Raw genomic sequence first — 18303 nt, 5'->3', positions numbered from 1 at the left:
AAAAACATTAAAAAACATTGCTGCCACCACCACCAAGAAGAACAAAAAAAATCTTCCAGCTTATTTATCAAAGCACCAGATTATTTTTTTTTCTTGGCTCATTGTAGGGAATATGAGTAGAAATTGTTTTCAGAACATACATGCTGTTGTTGTCTGATAGGTTACTTTCAAATATTTCCACTCTTTGGTGCCTAGAAGCCTGTCTTCTGTATTTTCAGGCAAGCAGTAATTCTGTTGAGCATGAAGTTTCTCCATTACTTTTTACTCAGAAGTGTATGATTTTAAAATTTTTAAAACTTCTAAAAAATTCTATGATATTTCTAACACCTGCCTGTTTTTCTAAAATCATTTGCAGTAGTTCTATCAGAATCTAGTGGAAACTGATCAAAGATTACTGAAAGATAGAAGTTCTGTGCCTCATTTAGACATAATTTATTTTGAGTCTTTTCATATATTATTATCATTCCATCATAGAATACATTTTATTTCTTGATGTGTTTTCTTCCTTGATACTTCAATGCTGACTTAAATAATTGTTTTCTTCCAAACCACTGGAAGTCTTGGTGCCTAACAGCAAAAACAGTAATCCTCTAAATTTTGGGTTTAAGAACATTTCTAATCAGTGTGTAGCAACATGACTTGAATATGAAAGGATTTTGTGAGTAAATGGAGAGAAAATCCAGTGCTGGTTGTCTTTGTGTTACAAATTTCATTTTTAAAAGTTAAAAATATGACAGTGGACCATCTACGCACCTTTCCAGTACACAGAAGTATCTTAATTGCTTTTCTGTTACTGTTCATTGTGACTGATCAATGACTCTCTAAATCAGACACACTATTTCAGATAAGGTTAAGTCTTTCACAGTATGTGTGTATATGTACATATATACATGTTCGAAAAAGGAAAATTCTAATCATATTTTGGGTAAAAACTATCATTAAAGACAGCTGCATAAAATTACAGTTTCTATGTTGTTTTTTTTTTCTTCTTTCCATTCCATCCTCAGTTAGAGGGCAGTGTTGTGAATATACAGCATACTGATGTTTACATATTGAAAGTAAAGCATTTTTAATACATCTCAGATGCCTTCTTTTCATTATATATCTTACGATTTTCAAGAGGAAGAAGGGTGGACTAGAAATGATAGGTGGAAATAGCAGATAAAGAAATTTGCATCCAGTGCACAAAAAGCTAGCTAGTAGAAAAGTTGCATTCAGTCCCTTGTGTTTCAACTTTTCTATGATTAAACACCCTCCTTGTTTAAAAGGGGTGATAAAACTAGCTGTAGCAAACCAGAAAGCCAGGACATGCATTTACCAGGATTTTTTTTTTATGTATCTTTGTTCACCTGAAAGAAAATACTGTCTCAGATTTGCCCTTTAACTGAGTCATTTAGCTATAACACTAAGTTCTTAAAAAGTTTTTCCATTTCAGACTATATGTTTTAGCCAGTGAATTTGTTTTTAATCTGAATAATTGCACTGGGTTTACATGGCAAGGTTTTGGTAGTGTAGGGGAATAATTGCACTGGGTTTACATGGCAAGGTTTTGGTAGTGTAGGGGAATAATTGCACTGGGTTTACATGGCAAGGTTTTGGTAGTGTAGGGGGGGCTGCAGCAGTGGCTTCTGTAAGAAGGGATCAGGAGCTGCACATGTCAGAGCCAGGTTTAGCTGGCTCCAAAATGAACCCACTGCTGCCCAAAGCTAAGCCCATCAGTGACTCTGGTGGTGCCTCAGTGATGGCATATTTAAGAAAGGGTAAAAAACACTGTGCAGCAGCTGTGAGAGGGAGGAGTGAGGAAAATGTGAGAGAAACAGACACTAGAGTCAGGAGTGAAGTTGAGCCTGGGAAGAATGGGGGGGGAGGGGAACTGTTTTTAGTTTTGTTCTTATTTCTCACTATCCTGAACTGTTATTAATTGGCAATAAATTAATTTAATTTCCTCAAGTTGAGTCTGCAATGGTAATTGGTCAGTCACCTCCCTGTCCTTATCTCAATCCATGAGCTTTTTCTTCTTATTTTCTCCCCCTGTCCTGCTGAGGAGGGGGAATGACAGAGCAGGTTGGTGAGCTCCTGGCAGTCAGCCAAAGTTAACCCACCACAATAGTTTATGTGCTGTAGGCATATTGATTTACTTATTTCAGTCTCCTAATACTAAGTATTTTGGAGCATTAGGTGCAGTAACTTTAGTCTGAAAATTGTCTCAGCATCTACAGTATTCCAAGTGAAGACTCCTCTGTATTTTCATGATCACCATTAAAAGTTTATTCAAATAAGTCTAAAATATTCCACTCATATGCATAATTTGTAAAGAAAAGCAACATAAAATTCTTTGGGGGGACTAAAATCAGGGACTAGAGCAAAGTTGATGAGGAAAGTACTGCATGAGATTTTAGGGTCTGCATTGCACAGAAGGTCAGGTTACATGTTTATAACAAACTTTTCTAGACCTTAAACATAATACTCCGCTCTCTTGCTTGTTTATTCCTCCTTGTAGAAAAACCTGGGCAAAACTGTAACTTGATATAGTACTCATATGCATTTTGTTTTGAAGAGTTAAAAGCTAGGACTGTGTATATGCCTGTAAAGACCTTTGGGTCAGGTGGATACTACATGAGTTATTTTTAAAAAGAAAATTATGATGCCGCTAAAGATACGTGCAGTCTCTGGATTTGACATGGTATTGGCTTAAAACTATCAGGAACAGCTAATAGAGCGAAAAGAAATGCTATAGTTTCTTTTTGGTCTTAACCTGTAGGAGTTAATCAAACAATGGAATGTCCATAAGTACCTTTGTGGAATCCTAGTGTGTCACATTTGTTCAGATAGTATCTTCTCCTGAATGATCTTCTGCCCCCAAAGAAGTGAGGAAGAGGCAAAAAGGAAAATTTTTATTAAAGTAGAGTTAATTTTCACATGTGGGATTTTTATTTTGGACTTTCTTTACTGCGAACTGCAGCATATTCCTTTACTTGTCACTTATAAATTCCTGTCTTCTCTTGCAGTGCACTTGTAGGAAAGACATGGTGTCAATATCCATGGACATCTTTGTGAAGAAGTTTCAACCAGACAGATACCAGCTGTGGAAACAAGGAAAGGATATATACACCATTGATCATACAAAACCAACTCCTGAATCAACACCTGAAGTAAAGACCTGGCTACAGAGGAGAAAGAAAATAAAGAACTTTCCCAGGTGGTATTTATGTTTCTTTATCCTCCATTTAATTGTCTTTAATATGATGTCAATTTCCTTTTTGTTTCTTTTTTTGCCACTTTATCAGATGTTTTATTTTAATTAATTTACTTTAGACAAAGTTTGTTTTTCTATTTTCTGCATTAAGATGAACTTGGGGACAAGCAAGTATTTTTTTCAGAATGACTATGAAGAATTAATTCAACTTACAAGTTACGTGTATAGCTAAAGTTACTGAGTATGGAGAGCATCAAAATGCATTCCAGTGTGGTATTTGGAATCTTTCTTTAGTAGAGATTATTTCATTAACATTTTCAAGGTGTGGATATTTGCTATTGTTTCTAGCGACATCTGCAACCAAAAGACAAGGGAGAAGTTGGAAAAACTTATCATGAAGCTGTGGCAGAATCCCAACAGCTGTGTGAAGTCTCTAGCAATAGTCTTAGCCCTCACTGCCACCTAACTCCAAGGAGATATCATGGCCTATTTGGCACACTCTCACAGTGCTGCAGCCGAAACCTCTCTGTGTCTACCACAGGTCAATCACAGATCATAATTTGGCATAAGGAAGGCCTAAATCTCAGTTGTTGGTGTTGACACCACTGAGAAAATTAGGAGAAAAGTTTCTTATCTTGTCACTGAAGCTATCAAAGCTTTGACCTATTAAAGCAGGTTCATAGCTGCATCTTTTTTCTTGGTGTGCATCGTGGTTTTTGTTTGCATTGCACAAACATTTTTTGTACACTAATGCTTTCCTGTCTTACTTAACAGGATCTTTATGGATTTTCTTCTTCATTATCTAATAAAGATCTACTTAATTTCTAGCCTAGGGTGGGAGGTTTTGTTGGTATCTACTTACTGTGGAGTGCAGTTTGCTGGGTTAAAGATAGTGCTGGATTTTTTTAAGAACTTCTTCCTCCTTCAAATAATTTTACAATATAGTTACTTTTTTAACTTGTTCTTAAACTGAATTTCCTCATTTTCTTTGTAAGTTAATGTATTTCTTGAGGAAAATTATAGGCAAATCAACTTGTAAAGAAGAGGACCAACTGCCACTGTAGTGGAACATTATAACTGAGAAATATAACATTGGCTTTGTTCTGGGTAAGAATAGTTTGTGGGGTAGAATCAGTTCTTGAAGACAGCCAGTGACACAGCTAGACAGCCAATTTGTTAGTATTTGTATAATATTAACCTGGACACACAAAGAGAATAATTCTGTTGTTTAGCTAGTTGAATGGCATTTTGCCCTGTAGTAAGTTTTACTGTATGTTGAGTGAGTGAGCGGCTGCGTGGTGTTTAGTTGCTGGCTGGGGTTAAACCACGACAATTGTACAGCATAACTGCAAATTCACGCTTGGACCAGCAGTGATTCATTTGGTAGTACCCTTACGGGTAGCCAATTTTAACTAAAAGCAAAGACTTTATAATAATCTTGTTGAAAGTTTTATCATAGGAACATGTGGGCTGATTTTGTGTACTTCGCTAATAAACACAATTCCAATGCTGTTTAATTCTTGAGTTGGCTTTTGTTCAGGCATGGTAACAATGCGTATTGCGAAGGGAAGATAAAATGTTTATTCAGCTTCATTTCGAGTGTAATGTGTTGACTGAAATTGTCATCATTCTGATTATGGGAATAATACAAGTCCAGCAGAGTGAAAACAGAAATACTGTCTGTGGAAATCTTAATGAATATAGTGACAGGGAGAGCTTAACTCTGAAGTTTATGGCTGAAATACTTTGCTACAATAGAACGTCTAATGACTGTATGTAAACAGTAATAATACTTGGAGTTATATTACAGTGTGAACTGATGGGCCTCTCATACTTTGGCAAATTTTCTGGAAATTACTATTTTGTAGAGAAGGTATTGAAAGGTATATATTGGTGGACATAGGATACAATGTAAGGGGTAGCAAAATGTTTTTCTGGAGAAGTGTATAGTCTAAGATCCAAGACGTTTGTAAAACTCCTGTTTTACCTGCCATAGTTGGGCTTTTATGACTAGCGTGTTACGAGTTTTGAAACCTGATGTGTGATGAAGCACATAAAAATTTCCTCCCGTGTCACATAGTTGAATCTGAAACTGGACTAATCTCCTGTTACTTTTATCCTAAGCACATAAATTGCAAACCAGTTTCTGACAGAGGGTGCCATTTCTCCTGCTTTAACCTTTCCCTTCTACTTCTGAGGGTGCAAAAACTTATGCTGAAGCTTTAATTTCAACTTTGTTTTTTACACAGCATTATTAAATGTATTGCTTGATATTGTAGCCATTCAAAATATTTGATGATCAGAATTTTTCCTTTCAGATGCTTGTTGTTTGTGTTAAAATGCATACAGAAACTTCCAAGATATCTAAACAGATCTGATTTTACAAGGGTATTCAGACTAGTGCTTTATTAGCCTTGGGGTTTGGAAATACCACTCGAATTTAGTGCAACTGACAAGTTTTTCTTCATTACTTTTATAAGGGTTATTTTCTTTCTGGTTCAAAAGAATGATTCATTAAAAAGTAGCTTGGATGTTGGTTAAGTAATAGTTACTTAATGTTATTTTACTTTTACAGTCTAATAACTTTTCCATAGAATGGTGATAAAAGATTAGAAGGTTAAATCCAATCAATTGTTAATCTATCACTTAATAAATTGTAAACACTATCTCAACACAAAAAGATGAAAAATTGTCAGTTTTTTACCACTTTAAGCAGGTGAAAGGGACATACATATTGGTAAACGTTTTATCTTATCCAAGACAGACATTCTACTCTGACAGCAATATCTCTTATAACAGCTTCCAGCACACCAGATCGCGATCTAAAAAGCTTAAAACTCCAGAGGACAAGAGAGTATCTGCTAAGGTAGCTGGTGCAGAAATCATAGCGACTGAAGCAGCTACTGATGGCTTCAAGGTCAGTGAAGAACCTGGAAAAAAAGTGAGACTGGTAAACACAGGAGTGCCTTCTGGGGAAGAAGAAAACCGTAGTAGAATGCAGCTGGATCAACATTTATTGGATAATGTCAAGGTTGCAGGTGAGATAAGGACTGATTATATTTCACATGTAAGTTGTAGGCTGTTGATACTCTAATGCCACAAATCAGTGGATGTTAAAGCATAGTATTATCCTAAGTAGCATACTAAAATACTTATGTATAAAGTTATGCAGAGAAGATTGATATTCAGTAAGAGTGAGAAAATGCCAAAATTAATATTCAGAGCTGACAGTAATATCACCTAAACTATTTTAATTGAGTGTTTTTTAAAGGGGCAAAAAGGAAGCGGTTTTATAAATTTTATTCCTTCAATAGAGCGATATGTTTTACAGCAAAATTTTTTTGATATGGAAATGATACAGAATGTCTTAACACTTAGGTAAACAGTACAGAACATATATGCTTGTAGTATGCTACATGTATTTTTATGAAGAATGTTGCATATTAGAAATGGTATATACTTTTGCACAAAAAGGCTCTATTTTGAGAGTTCTTATCACTTCCTGTTGAGCTGTCTGAAAATGCAAGTTATAAAGGCCATGTCAAGACAAAGATTTTTTTTTTTTTCCCCACAACTATTTTATACTAATAGACTTGATCTGTTCTGGACTTTATTTCTTCTGTTTCACATTTAATTGTAGTTCAGGTGTAGTTTCACATTCCTGTTCAGAAAGGCAAACTGCAATTTTAAGGTTGTGAGCAGTCCCATTTGGTTTTATATTGATACTGAAAATTTACTTGCAAATTGTGTATAGAGAGTATTTCCCTGATTGTGAACATTAATGGTTATGTTAATGGTTATTTGGAGATGGTAAACACCAGGATTGATCCACATAAAGATAACAAAGACAGTATTCCAATATGGAGGCTTAGAAATTACTGTGTACAAATTAGTTGGTGCTCTGTCAAAGCCTTTCCAGATCTGTTCTAATGATCTTTTTTTTTTAAAGGTGCTATTCCTTTACAGCTTCCCCCAACTTTTAATAGAGGTTTGGAGTGTTCATGACCATTGAGGGACTAGTATTTAGTTAGCAGCCATTCTGTGTTCATTGACAAGGGAAGGAAAAGCAGAGAAGAGTGGAGAGCTGTCCTCTTTCCTTTGTGCTATTAAGAGGTAGTGCCTAGAACTTTGTAGGGAAAAGGACCTGTTTAGATATGATGGTGGAAGCTCCAGTACTCACATTGGAGATGGTTGTTTACCTTGCATTATCTCTGGCTAGTATGTCCATTATGCTCAACTGAGGCAGTACTCTTCGTACCCAGAGATTATGTTTTAGTATTGGATGGGCTTTGTATTACTAAATTTTATATTCATTTGACCTCAAAAGGGAATTTTACAGAAAAGCAAGTTCGAATAACCATTGTAAAGAAAGAATGGGGAGGGACTTTACAGAGACTGTTTTCTTTAATGCCTTGGACCTGCTGCTGAATCAAAATTCACTGTGGTGTGTGCCATAGAGTTCTTCAGGAACAGGTTTTTTGGGTGACCTCTCTAACCCATTGTTCTGTCTATCCCATGCAAGCATCAGCAGATGAAGAATTTTGATAAGTCCACACAATTTTGCCCTTCAGCATCACTGAAATATAAAATTATGCTAATTGTTGAAATATAAAATTATGCTAGTTGCTTTTCATTTTTAGACCGGTGCTGTTGTTTTCAAAATATTCTTGGTATCTATTTGAAATACATCTTCCTAATTATAAACCTTTAATCTTGTTTATTGTCATTTTAAAAACAGGCATAATAGGTATAAATGCAGGGTATAAAGTTCAATATACCAAACTTTTATATTTTTTTTTCCAACTAGTCAAAGTGGCTGTGGGCTGTCAGAGTAAACAAGCTATGTGAATATTGATTATTTTGAATGACATGAAGACCTGTTGTAATACAAATATAAAATACAAAATACCAATTAAATGATTAAAACTATATTTCACACTTCAAACTCAAAACATTTACATTTAATTTATTCTTTGATCAAAGCTATACTCCACAGTTGTGTATGTCCTTCTACCAAATACTTTTCTGTATGATTTCTAAATGAGGAACCATGCTTTGAATTTCAATACCTCAGATCATTTTGAAATGAAATACAGTGATATAAAGTGAGATTTATTAACAAATCATATTCTTGATCTATAGGAAGCATCCATTCAGACTCGTATTTGAGCCCTGTTCCTGTACTAGAGAAAACAAAAATGGAAGACGAGGACAGGACAGATTCCAATCATCCTCTCTTTACATTCGAAGATTCTGTGGCCCGCATACCCGCTTCTGATAGCTGTAGAAAAGAAGAGAGTTTGAAATCTCAGAATCAGTCTGTTTCATCCATACCATACCATAAGTCCAAGGGACAAGCTTCTGAAGCAGAAAACCCAGATAAGGAGGAAAATGTCCTGATAGAGGATGATGTGAGCGACTTAGAAAGTTGTGGAAATAGCTTGGAACATGGAGAAGTGCCCATTGTAAAAAAGGATGAAGAAGATGGCATGGAAACATTGAGTGTATGTGAAGCAAATTACATCGTTATAGTAATATATTCCTGATTTAATGAAATGTGAATGAACATGTTTCTAATGAGACCTGATATCCATATTAAAGCACTTAACAATATGCATGATTTTAATCAGATGCTAATTTGAACATGTTTTGAAGTGTTCAGGCAAGGGTGGGAATTTGAATCCAAAAGTAGGATGTTTCGGGAGCTGGCGTGTTGACATATTTTCCCTCTGATTTTAGATACCTAGTAATTTCACTTTATATCTGTGAATCTGAACTGTCAGCAACTATTTTCAAGCTATTCCTATGTTCGCTGCCTGCCAGTATGAGCAAGGCTATCAGTTTTAATTATTGCTATTGATGTGAAATTGAAATTATTAGAGATGAGTACTGTCTTTGGTATCAGCTACTTTTGTTTCAAAAAAAATGGCTGTTTTGACTGAGTATTAAGGAGACTTAACAGTGTGCTAGTAAAATGTCAGCAGAATGGGTTGATTCTGAGAGACTTACTATCTAAGGGCAGAACATGTCCGTGTGGAAGCACATGGTAATGTATTTTTGGACTGATGCCCTTCTCAAATGAAGAAGTGGATGAAGCAAAGCTGAGGAGCATCTCTGCATTGAGTTAGGTGGAAACAAAGTTTCCTTTCATTCCATTATATTATCTCACATAGTTTGTAAAAATCTTATGGACTTCTTTGCTTTAGTTGAAACTGTATCCATAGTATTGAAGTTGGAGAAAGTGAATCTTCAAGACATGGCTATAGAAGGATAATACAGATTTCAGGGTCTGAAACCTGCTGTTCTTGGATTTTGGAAATGGCATAAAACATGTAAAGGAAACACTTCAAGAAAAGATCCCTCTCATAAAAGGAATATGTTTTTAATTTTTAAATAGTAGGTTTAATAATGTTTTCTCATTGGGGCATGTACAAACTTACAGTCTTTTTTTACTCTTGCTATTCTGCTATGAAGGGTGGGCAGCTGACTTTAGGAAGCATGATGAAAAATTAAGCTGTGGTGGTAGTCACAGGAGCTTTCTGAGTTGTGAGTTCAATCCCAGTTTGGCAGAGTGAGAGCAGGAAATCCACTGTCAGATTGCCAGACTTAGTGGGAAATATATTTTAGAAGCCAAATTAAAATCAAGCTGACCCTTTCACAGACATGAACTGTGCACTAATGATTTTTTGTTGTGAGTTTTAGTAATCTGGGCTCCAACCCTTCTGCTGTAATAATAAGGAGCACTATAAACATCTCAGTGTTTTAATCATCATGTAGCAGAGATTATATTTATCTCTTTCTGTGCCTTTCAGCCATTTATATATGAGGTTTCAGATATTCTCCAGTATAATTGCATACTCTTTTTTTCTCTTTTAAGTGAAGAAGTGTGTTGTACAGATGCAATTAAAAAGTCTGATCTTCTTTTTACTTAGTTGGTAACTTTTTCTAGGTCATAAACCTGTCCAGTGCTTTAACCACATCTTCCTCCCTCTCCTTATCACAGTAAATATGATGTTGTTTTGTGATTTACTTCCCATTTTATAGTAGTAATTTTCAACCCTCAAATCAGTAAAGGGGCATGTGTGTAACCTGCTAGGTTAGATTCAGGGTCTTGAGGAGCTGTGGTCCATAGGAATTGTGTGAGACTGTCCTTCCCACCCTTCTGCCAGTGTGCTTGCCTTTCCTCTGCTCCTGAACCTCCAGATACCATCAGCAGCTTTTTACTTCATGATTCCCCCACTGGCACTCAAATACAGAGTTGTGAAAGCTGCGCTTCTAGAGTTTGTAGCGTTGGCTTTAGTTCTTGAAGCTTGGATAACTTCGAGCTGTAGTACATAAGGATGCTTGAGGGAGGAAAGAATTTCCTCATATCCCAAATCAACATGTTAATTGCATATCAGGACTCCTAATTTCTTACCTAAACTCCAGATAATTTTTTTACTTCCTCAGGAATTTTGCACTCTTTCACAAATGAAGTCAGCGGGTTTCTGCCTCATTTTCCCAGCCACATTTAGTGGCTGTATTGTACTTCTGGTTCTGCAGAATTGTTTGGGCTGTTCTTCCTCTCAGACATCACCTGGGCAAACCAGGATTTATGCTCTGTAATTTGGGAAGGGCTGCAGTAACTTACACGTCAAACCACTTGTGTTTGACAAGGATTACTCTTTTTTGATTAAAGTGTATATTCTGAATTAGAGACAAATGTTTTATTGGTACACTAAATGTGCTTCAAGTATCCTGATAGTATTTACAGAATTGACATCTGTGCTCATTTACAGAAGAATGTTTTTGTTCATCAAAATTAACTTTGCAGAATTACATACTAAATTAGTTTTGTTTTTTCCTTTTCAGTCAGCGGAATTTGAAAGAAAGAAAGTATCTAAGAGTTGGCGTCATCCACTAAATAAACCCCCAGCTAGATCTCCAATGACTTTGGTTAAACATCAAGCAACTAGTGATGAAGGTGAGTGTACTATTTATTATATTTTTCTGATGATCTTTTTCTGTGATTATGAGACACCTTGTATAGAGATATTTGCAAAAGCAACCAAGATGAAATAATTTCTTTCTGCATGGGAAATGTAAACAGTGAGGCCTCTGAATCCACAGACAGGTCATGTACTTTTTGCCTGTTTTCACTCAAATTCTTCTAAAAACATTGGATCTGTCTTCGCAAAAAGCTCTGAGCAGTAAGACGTCATTTAAAACAAGTATATTTGCCGATCAAATATTCCTTATTAGAACACATAGCAGTTGTGTTTAAGAACAAGTTTTTAATTCTGCAAATGTAGATAAAAGTGACATAAGAATCCTTTGAATACAAATCTTAGGTGTAAGCCCTAGTCCCCTATACTGCTTTAAAACCACTTTTTCCTTGTTGTCTGTTTTTTGATAGACATTGGACATTTGGGAGTCAGTGTCTTAAGATACTATAGTTCTCATTCAAGAAAAAGGCTACTGACTTCTGGGTATCATCAAAAGCTTATCAAGAGAGCTTACATATGTCTTGATTTCTAGGCTTCTGCTTAGTTTCATATGGAAAGAAAGAACATGCCTCTCCCTGTAGTTTTGGTAAATCATTTTTACTCTAATGATTTAAAATAATGTAAAAGCTGATTTTGATGCATGTGTCATCTACATGTTTCATGTCTCTATATCTGCTTCTAACTGTATGTAAGTAGTGTGCAGGTTTGCACGTAGTGAATAGTGTGCAAGACGTTGAAAGTAAGTACCATATTTTCACAAACAAAAAAAGGTGCAAAAACATAGTTCTGTTTTTAGACATAATGAAAATAACCTTTGTGTATTAGAAAGCAGCAAAAGGTCTCCTCTCTGTTTACCCAGCTGAACAATTCTTGAGAATTTTTCTTAGAGCAGTTTTCTGCTTACTTTTAAGTGGCAGAAAGCAACTGGAAGCAGGGTAAATGGCCCTCCTGGGAATGCGTAGACTGGGCTTCTGGTTTGACATTTAGGTACTTCATTTTATTTTATTTTATTTTAATGCTGAGTAGTGACCACAAAATTCCACTGTTTAATTAAATTGAATAAATAAGAAGCATACGCATGTTATTGTATACTGTACAGTACCTTCAGGCACTTCAAGCAATAGAGTGAAGTACAAATTAAGAAAAAGAAGCATGTCCATAAATAATGATGATAAATGACAGTGATATATAGAACAGAGTTCTGTGCAAAATAAATAAGTAAATACTTCTGCAGCCATGAGTTTTAGTGCTCTGTAACTAGATACTGCAGTGATCAAAAATATTAAAACAATACTTGGAACTTCTCAGATGCTCTTTCTGGGAGCTTACTTGAGTGCTTTAACTTTAGAGAGCCATCATCTTGTGCAGACAGGCTACAAAAGCTAAGAAATTTACCCAAGATAGGGATTTGCTTCTCTGAAGTAAGTAGAAAAAGTAAATCTGCTTTACCCAGCAATCACATATACAGCCAGCCAAAGTTGGTGAATAAAGCTACTTTATTCTATCAAACATGGCTTGTGAAGCTTATCAAACTGTGCATCAAAACTATCCATCAAAATGGAAAACAAATACATTCCTTTTTCATATTGCCTTAGCATTTTAGTTCTGTAATGCACAGGTTTTTCAGGTACTGTTCTCCAGAATCTCCTCAGTTAGCAGAAATGGAGTTTGGTCCATGTACTCTCCTTAGACACTTTGATACTCTGTGTGGTGCAGAATGGGCCTGGTATCCCGTCTGTGGCTACACATCTGGTTCCAACGTTGCTGTATGCTTCAGTGTCTACCTGCACTTTGTACCTGCATTTTGCTTGGAGCTTTTATTTTATACTTTAAATGATAAAAGAATCTTGCTGGGCTTCCTGATCTTTTTTTTTTCTCCACAATTATTACCTCTAGTCAACAGTAGCTGTTTCTTACAGCTACAGATAAACTTTCTTGACTTCAGAGAGAGACAGCATGCCTGTTAATTGATTCTTCTTCTTGTAACTAAGGAATATTATGCTTTCAGTTAGCACCAATTTAGCCATTGTTGAGGTAGGTGCTGTAATTTTAACTGGTCGGTCATCAATACATCTCCCTCCTTGTTCGAAGCCTGAAGTCATTCATTGATTTGCATCTTCCATCTCACTAGTTTGGGAAAGCCATACCCTCTCTTTTTTATCTGAGCTGCAGTTTTGCCAGGCATGATACTTCAATTAGTTGTTAAGCATCTTTCTTAAAATTAGAGAAAGCTTAGGCCCATGATCTGTATCATATATGGATATGTTTGCATACCTTGAGGGCTAGACAGAGCGTATTTCAGAAAGTGTTATGGTAATTTACACAAAAAGGATGATATTAATATTAAGATTCATATAGTAAAGTAATTAAAGATTTAAATATGTGGTAAGTTGCAGTGAAATTGCTCTTTTTTAATTAGAGATTATATTCCTTTTGCCTGCTGGTTCTTTTTCAACTTTATAGTTAAAACATAGTGTAAAATTCCTATTTAGGCATGGATTGCATATGATATAATCTGGCTAGATGATGATGTGATGACACTGGTTGGTTAATCTCAAGGATTCTGCTCTTCATTTGCTGCCTTATCTAGTAGTTTGTCAGCTTCCTGGTGTCTTAATTTTGTGTGAAAGTAGGAGCATCCCAACAAGAAGTCATATACCTTCCAATCTTTTCTATTTACATGATGATTGTCCTTCTGGTAGTTGAGGGTGTATTTTTATTAGGAAAGAAAATGTTGTCTTAGAATAATTTCAAGTAGCTATTAAGCACCTGTCTGCTTATTGATTGAAGGAAGTAATGAAGAGTTTTATTGGAAATGGCAGTTATTGGTATTTCCTAGCTGGAACTGGAATTTGATATTACTTTCATGCGTCTGTTTCTCATTGTGATGTAATTCATCAGCATGCTTTTGTGAGAACACCAGAAGACAAACAATAGGTTTTGGGAGAGCAGAATGTTTACATGCAAGACAGAGATTGAAGAACTGCTGAGGCAGACTGGCAAACTGAAGCCTCATTAGCTTTCCTGGCGCATGCTGGCATGTGAGTTAAAGATCCGTGGCTAGATGAGTGCCAGTCAAAGGAGATTTTTCTGATTATATTCAAGAATGTTTGTTGTTGGGTATCAGCGGAGTAATCAGTATCAATGTACTAATGACTATATTCCTCTTTATGAAGGTGCTTCATCCATATTCTGGAGTTACCAGAAATGTAATTCAGCATGCATACTTACTCAGTTCTTGTTCTCTGTGTTTTTTTGAACAAAAATGATGCCGATAATGGCTATGATACTATAGTCTCTAGGTACCATAATTTTTGAGTTCACCTACTCCTTTACAAGGAGGATTTGTGTATTGATACATCAGTTTATATTTTAATTCATCTGGGTCCAGTAAAATCATAAATGTAAACAAAATGCAGGAAGAAGAAGATAAGTGCTAGTGCTGTTATGAAAAATTAACAAATGGGGGCTTTATAGTTCATCTGCAAATCATGTCACCTTCCACAAGTTGGATAGTCTGTAGCCATTTCTAATACAGATAATTTATATTCAAATTAATATATTTGAAGTCCTTCAGATACTGGGGTTCTATTAGGAAGTTTCTGTGAATAGAGGTGATCAGAGGCTGTTAACAATTTGAAGGCAACATTCTTTGACACTGTCAGATATTTCAGAATCATAATTTTGCAAACAGAATACTATCATATTCAACAGCATGAATGTTGTTCATTCAATTCAAGCATGAAGCTTGAATCTTAGCAGAGACTTTCTGGATTTGCTATAATACAGAGTCCTTTGGCAGAAATTATTTATTTTGCACAGGATCGCTTGGACATTGAGTTTTGTGTTTTCTTTTTATCACTGCATATGCTTCTTTATGTTTATGGTTTTTTATGATCTAAATGTTTCTTCTACAGAAAAATGATAGGTTTAATTGTTTCTGTGTGGTCTATTGGTGTTAATTTTATATTTTTTTTTCCAGTCTCTCTGAAGCATTTCCCTATGTATGTCTGACTTCTGAGACACCCTTATTATGATTGGTTTTGTGGAATTAATGCCTAAAGGACTGAGCAATGAGAAGTACTGGGGACTGGGGAATCAATCCCAGAAATTACAGCTCAGGCTTCCAGTTTAGAAAAATAAGTACAACAATACAGTGTGAGCTGTATGTCACACTCAAAATACTAATAATTTTTACATAATGAACCTTGGTCTTATTCTCAATGCGGTATATTAGCTTATGGTAATATTATTCTTTTGTATTTAGTGCAGTTATATTTCTGCTCACTTAAGCAATAAAAAAAGCAAATTCAGCAGAAGGAGCAAGCATGCTGGCTTTGGATGCACATTGATTAGTCCCAGAGATTTCTTTCCAGCAATATTTGGGCACGCAACATTAGAAACTGTTTTTAGATTCAAGTTGACTAAAATCTGCCATAGCCCTAAATGATATAATAATAGTGTATAGATTGAATTCAGTATGGGTTTCTTTGTATATGGTTTTTAGTGTTTTAAATATGATTCAGAAGTTCAAATTCGTTTTGCTTTTGTTACTTTGTAAGCTAAGGAAACAGAGAGAAAACTATTGTGAATGGAAAGAGTGGCTTGGACAAGAGTTTGATGAGTGAAAATTGCTAGTTTTACAGCTGTATTTTTCCTTCATTTGTGTCATAAAATAAAACTTTGTTTTTTACATTCACTCTCAGCATCCTGTGAGATGTGCTTGATCTGATACTATAAGTCAAGCCATATAAGGCATGTTCAGTAATGTCATAAATAGGTTAAGCATGCTGAAATAGGGGGAAATTACACTTGTAGATACAATTGTGATTCTTTTGCTTCGGAGCTTAAGATGCCAGATTCTGCTTGAAGATTGTTACTTATTTCAGAAAGAAATGTTAACTCTTTTTTTCTGGTGTTCCTTAGGAGGTAGAGAAGAATTTGTTAACCAGTTAACAAAGGCATGTTTATTTTTGCCACATTAGTATTATAATTTGCAGTATTGCTTTCACTCCCATACTGTATTGGTCTGCTTTTTGAGTAGAGTTTTACTTTTTTAAAAATATTTTGCTCTTGTGTGAGTATGAGTTAATAAAGTACAGAATTTGCATTTTTCATGCTTCATCATCTAGCATTGGAAGAGACCAGCACTGTCTAGCAGTTGCAATGGTATCACTATGCTAGGTGTTCTCTATCCTTTCTTCTGGTACCTACATTGCTTCTGGTTTGTTTAAATTCAATTTTCAAGATTTGATTACCATAATTAACAAAAAGTTCTAGCACTTACATAACGTGTGGTATCCTGAAGGCTCAAAACAACTTTACAAAATTGTCGTAGAATCCTTAGTAGGTATTTAGGAGAGGGAGGTGTTGAAAGTTCAAATACAAGCTTTTCCTGAATGTCCAGTACTCTTGTCAAACTTCTGGGCTAGCAGCTGATGTTCAGAAATGGCGAGAACTGAAAGCTCTGATTATTGCCACTGGCAGCTCTTGTCCCTTGACATCTTTCACAACAGTGCTTATCTGCCTTAGAGTGGACACCTACAAATGCCAGGATCTAAGAGTAGCCATTATTTTGATTCAAGAGGGGAATACAAACCAGTTTCTCTAACATTTATGCCTCATTTACTGGACAGTGGTATGTGTGGGGATCATTAAGACTCATTGTCCTCTAGATGAACCTTACAATTGCACAGCTTTCTTAGCTTTAAAATATAATATTTTACCTCTTAAAGGAGTGGACAGAACTTTAGTCTTAGATACAGAGGCATGTATAATTTCTCATTATCAAGTGTGCCAAGATGAAAATGGATTTCCTGCTGCATTTGTGCAGCCTCTCAATAGCCTTCTCAAGTGTAGCTATAGAGTCAGTAGGCAAACTGGGTATGACGTTTGCAAAGGAGACAGATGCTTCTTCTGTAAGGTTATCTTCTGGAGTTGAGTTTCTGTTTCTATAATTATGGTCCAAAGAGAAACACAGAAAATGTATGAATTGCATTTAACAAGGATTAGTTCCCTGAGGTATTGGTACAGAGGATTGCCTAATAAATTATCCTAGTTCCAAAATATCATAGTAGTTTTGGTTTTTTTCCAAATAAAAAAAAATCTAGCCCATAGAGTTATCTCTTTTGTGCCTTTGTCAATATCTGAAGCTGCTTTGTAAACCAGCAGTATTGGAAGTGACTTGATTTTAATGCTAATGGGGTTTTACTAAATGCTTTTTCTTGGCTGAGAAGTGTGTGTAATATATATTTTTTTTTAAATGTACAAAATAATTACACTTAAGTAATTGGTCCTTGAGGGAGTTTGAATGCAATTGTTGTCTAGTGTATGGAGTGTTTATGGGGTATTTGTTTTAGTGATCTGTGCAGGAACTGTAGCCTGAAGCTATTAATTTATAATTCCAATTCAGGCATTGATTTGTCATGTGAATTTGGACCTGTGATCAAGTCTTTCTGTTTTGCATCTTCCATACTTAATTTATGAAGATAAGTAACTACCCAAGGCCTTGGGTCAGTGGAGAACTTCAGTACAATCTTAAATGTAAGCATTCAAGTAACTGGGTTCCTCAAAATTTCACTTGTGCTTTGCACAGAGGCACTTATGCAGGAATGGTGTATTGACATAGGTTAGATTTTTGCTGCCTGAGAGGTATAAAATAACCATAAAATAAGTTTTCCCCACTTGGTACTGGTTTTTGTCTCTAGAGCAGCATAAAATGAGAGTATGTTGGTGAATCTGCTGTGTAATACTTCTAAAACACTCTTAACAGCATAATACTTGGATATTTATTTGACTGTATAGTACTCGGCAGTATGGTCAATGAAGATACGTTTTAATTTCTAGAATAAAGAAGTACCAAATAACTCTGTCATATCTCAGTGACCCTTTTTATTAGTAGGCAAGAAATGCCTGAAGATTGGGAGAAAGTTTTCTGTGTTTTTCCCCTTTTGTACAGATGACATACTGACAAGTAGGTTGGACAAGTTTTATAGAGTGTTTTAGGAAATAGCAAGAATTAGATTGCATGCTAGTTTGGAAAATTCTTAGAACGCAGAAAGAAAATCAGGGAGAAAAAGCCTACTACGCTAATACTTTTACACTGATAATATTGTGCATGTT

General features: G+C 35.5%; 1 protein-coding gene across 6 annotated transcripts in view; it reads left to right on the top strand.

The window, feature by feature from the left end:
• KDM4C (lysine demethylase 4C) overlaps window positions 1-18303 on the top strand; it is a 279669-nt gene that overhangs the window by 137251 nt on the left and 124115 nt on the right. For 4 of the 6 annotated variants that reach the window (XR_008233386.1, XM_052776206.1, XM_052776210.1 and 1 more), the window contains 4 exons: window positions 3009-3202; window positions 5996-6234; window positions 8339-8700; window positions 11048-11159. Coding sequence is in view for 5 of the 6 variants with exons in the window: in XM_052776206.1 (XP_052632166.1) it covers window positions 3009-3202; window positions 5996-6234; window positions 8339-8700; window positions 11048-11159 (907 nt within the window). In the remaining variant the exon portion in view is untranslated. The remainder of the gene's footprint in view (window positions 1-3008; window positions 3203-5995; window positions 6235-8338; window positions 8701-11047; window positions 11160-18303) is intronic. The other 2 variants (XM_052776209.1, XM_052776208.1) reach the window with 2 other exon arrangements.

This window comes from Harpia harpyja, chromosome Z (assembly GCF_026419915.1).
Source record: "Harpia harpyja isolate bHarHar1 chromosome Z, bHarHar1 primary haplotype, whole genome shotgun sequence".
Taxonomy (NCBI): Eukaryota; Metazoa; Chordata; class Aves; order Accipitriformes; family Accipitridae; genus Harpia; species Harpia harpyja.
Note: the sequence above shows the minus strand (reverse complement) of the source record. Positions and strands in the feature narration are given on the sequence as shown.